The sequence below is a fragment of the Cariama cristata genome, unplaced genomic scaffold (assembly GCF_000690535.1).
Source record: "Cariama cristata isolate BGI_N322 unplaced genomic scaffold, ASM69053v1 scaffold16387, whole genome shotgun sequence".
Classification (NCBI taxonomy): Eukaryota; Metazoa; Chordata; class Aves; order Cariamiformes; family Cariamidae; genus Cariama; species Cariama cristata.
In genome coordinates, this window is record NW_009626260.1 from 38,577 (window position 1) to 42,100 (window position 3,524).

At 52.4% G+C, this 3,524-nt stretch overlaps 1 protein-coding gene across 3 annotated transcripts in view; it reads left to right on the top strand.

Moving 5' to 3' along the window:
• CPEB1 (cytoplasmic polyadenylation element binding protein 1) overlaps positions 1-3,353 on the top strand; it is a 36,649-nt gene extending 33,296 nt beyond the window's left edge. For all 3 annotated transcript variants that reach the window (XM_009703965.1, XM_009703966.1, XM_009703967.1), the window contains exons 9-11: positions 950-1,044; positions 1,301-1,381; positions 2,262-3,353. In XM_009703965.1, the coding sequence (XP_009702267.1) occupies positions 950-1,044; positions 1,301-1,381; positions 2,262-2,372 (287 nt within the window). In that variant the 3' untranslated portion in view covers positions 2,373-3,353. The remainder of the gene's footprint in view (positions 1-949; positions 1,045-1,300; positions 1,382-2,261) is intronic.
• The last annotated feature ends 171 nt before the right edge of the window (positions 3,354-3,524 follow it).

Sequence of the window (3,524 nt, forward strand, 5' to 3'; positions counted from 1 at the left end):
GGGAAGACCATTGTGTGTAACCTGCCTTGTGCTGAATCATCTTGGGTAGAGGATGATCCTGCTGGAGGCACGTACTGTGAGAAATCAGTGCAACTGTAGTTAGGAGGAGCTGCCTTTAAGACCAGCTACTCTGGGTTGACAGAGAAAGCCATTGCCCAGATGGTTTTTAGGGGTTCCTACTAGGAGATGGAGCTGACCTTAGAAGGATCCCTCTGGGTGCAGCTGCAATCCTTGTACACAGCGTAACCCAGAACCAGGCCCTCCAGCCTGTGTGATCTTACAGGAGAGGAGTAGATGGGTTCTGGGTAATGCTTTGCACTGTGGCTGTCACAGTGAGCTGAGCTTTAGCAATTTGCCAGCATGCAAGACAGTCTTGTAACAACCAAAGCTCCCCTTACACCAAGAAAAGAAACTTGTAGGCAAGCACAGGTATGTTTTCCTGGAGCTTAACAAAACTTGGCTGGAAACGAGTGGTGCAGGAGTGCTGCTGACTGGCAATGAAACTGCAAAATGCAAGGCTCTGGGATGAGTGGGAGGCTTAAAATAAAAGCTGCTGAGCTGTATTGGCACTGGCTTATTTCAGGTGTAGGTGTGGAGCCTGCTGCTGTGCTGCCCTCAGCAGTGCCCTGGCAGTCTCCCTCTGTCTGCCTGGCCCCTGCCGGTCCTCCTGGGAGTGCTGCCGCCTGTAAGCTCACCTCTTAACCAGCCTGGAGGTGTGTGGAAAAGCCTTTCTGCTCTCAGCTGCCTGCTGTGCTTCTGGTGCTGCCTGGGGAGGCAGGCAGGCAGAACCATGAGGCCTTGGGTATGGTCTCCTTGCAAAAGCTGTTTCCTTGCCAGTGGCTGATCCCCACTGGGGGAAGGGGTGGTGCTGGCAGCAGCTCCCTCTCAGCCTCCACCGGTTCCTGCTGTAGATGCTGAGTCAGTCTAACACTGGTCTGGCTTATTCCAGGGTCTGGCCGTGTCACCTTTAACAACCAGCGCAGCTATCTGAAGGCAGTGACTGCTGCATTTGTGGAAATCAAAACTACCAAGTTTACTAAAAAGGTGAGTGAAGCTGATGAGGCAGCCTGAGGAATTGAATCTGTGAGTGGTACTGCCGGGAGCACCACGACCTTCATAGCCTGCCCCATATCCCTGTGGAGGCAGAGGGAGGTGGTGAAGTGCTGTGCTGCCAGCTGTGAGGGGTGCTGGTGATGGATTTGGGATACCCTGAGCAGTGGGTCAGTGCCACTGGGGCTGCCCAGGGAGCAGGCAGTCACCCACAGCACCACTTGGTGCCCACTGCCTGGTTCTCCTGCAGGTGCAGATTGACCCGTACCTGGAGGACTCCATGTGCCAAGTCTGCAGCGCCCAGCCCGGACCTTTCTTCTGCAGAGACCAAGTAAGGCTTTCCCCTGCTGGCTGTGCACGGCTGCTGGCTGCTGCACGTGAGGGGGTTTCCTCAAGGAGGAGCAGGCTCCGCTGCTCGCAGCAGCATTCCCTGTAGTGACTGGGGGTGCCTGTTGTCCCTTGCTGAGTGGCAAGGATGAAGTGTTCACGCAGGAGCCCCAGGTGGACCCTTGTTTTGGTGGAGGTGCAGCCTTCCTGGGGGGCAGCTCTGGTCCTCACCAGGAGGCAAAGGCAGCTTTACACTCTGCGTTGAGCTGGGGATGCCGCAGCTCTGCTGGTGCTGTGAGAGAGTGCCAGGGCCTGCCATGGACAGTGGTGTGCAGCAGGCTGCTGCTCTGTGAGTGTGACAAGCTGGAAGTTAGAGTGCTGTCACCCTGTGGTCGGTCCTGGGGCTGCCCAAAATGTAGGGGGACCCAGCTGACCTCCACTCACTCTGGGCAAAGGAGCTTGGCCAGAGTCCGGTGACTTCCTACAGAGTCTAGATGGGAGACGAGCAGCAGCACACTGCTCTGCTGGGAGAGATGGCAGTGGGAGTGCAGTGGGTGCTGGCAGAGCCCGGCTGCTGCCCCTGTCCCTGTCCCCCTGTGGGGGCGAGGTGCCACACCTGCAAGTGCCCCAGGGTGGCTGCTGCTGGCCAGTGCCCAGATCCTGATTTTCAAACCGATTTAAAAGGGACCACGCTGGAAGCTCAGCACAACACACCCTCCGGCAGCATTGCTGGAATTCCCTCCCTCCGCTTCAAAGATCTGCTGTGCTGGTGTGGGCTGCAAAACCAGGGAGGGAGCTGATGATGCTTCGCCGACAGGCCGGTGGCCGTTTGCCTTGCCTGGAAACCCCTGCCCCACAGTGTTGCCCCTCTGCTCTCCATACAGATCTGCTTCAAGTACTTCTGTCGCTCCTGCTGGCACTGGCAGCACTCCATGGAGGTCCTGCGTCACCACCGCCCGCTGATGCGCAACCAGAAGAACAGAGACTCCAGCTAAAGAGGCCGCCGAGGCTCGGGGGCTGCCGCAGGCGCAGGAGAAAGTCCTTTTGTTAACCTGCCAAGTGGAGAGCGCACGAGCGTGCCTGCTGGTGCCAGACCCAGGCTGGGAACGCGCTTCCTGAGGACTAATGGGGAAAAAAAAATCTTACATTCACGTTTGCACTTGCTGGTCTTTTTGTTTCTGCACTAATGCACAGTGAATTTTGTCGGGTTTTGTTTGGGGGTTTTTTTGAGGGGGGGGAGCACCCCTCAAGTGATTCTGCAGTTCCCAGACTTTGGTTCCTAGTTTGCTGACGAGAAGCAAAAAAAAAGGGCCACGTGTTGAGAAGGTGTTTATGCAGATGCCTTCACCTAGGTTTTTTATTTATTAAAGGCGCTTTTTTACATTCCTTACAATACTGATGGTAATAATGCAGGTCTCATTGGCTCCATTTTTTTGCAGTTGCCATACAGTGCCTTTCCATTCATTTAACCCCCATCTGAACGGCATAAACTGAATGTTCAGCTGGCGTTTTTTACTGTAACAACAAGGAGACTTTGCTCTTCATTTAAACCAAATCATATTTCATATTTTACGCTCGAGGGTTTTTACCAGTTCCTTTTTACACTCTTAAACAGTTTTTAAGTCGTTTGAAACGAGAGATTTTTTTCTTTCCTGGCAGCTTTTAACATTATTGCAATTTGTGTCTGGGGGCTGCTGGTGGAAAGTTGTAAATCGAGGGGTTTGCAACAGAACAGGACAGGCTTTTTTTTGGATTTGAAACTGGACCGGATAAACGATCTCTGAGCTGCTGTATATAGTTTTAAATAGTTTGTTGCACTTTTTTAAGTTGCACTTAAGGGGGGTTGATAGAGGTTTTTAATCACACAAAGTCACAGGACTTAACTTTTCTTTTGTAACTAGCTAAAAAAGGGCTGCGTTTCGGTGGACAGATGAAGGTTCATAGGAGCCCTTTCTCTTAGAGGGGACAAGTACTTTTCCTTTCCTTTACAAAATGTACGGAGTAATGGTGCAGTCGACTGAAATGCTGCTGCTGGGATTTGAGAACTTTAATTATTATTATTTTTACTTTCCCCTCTATTGGAAGCTGTGTGCCAAAGAACCAGTGTCATAATTTCTCCCTCTTTTTTTTCCTACTGAGCTGATGTT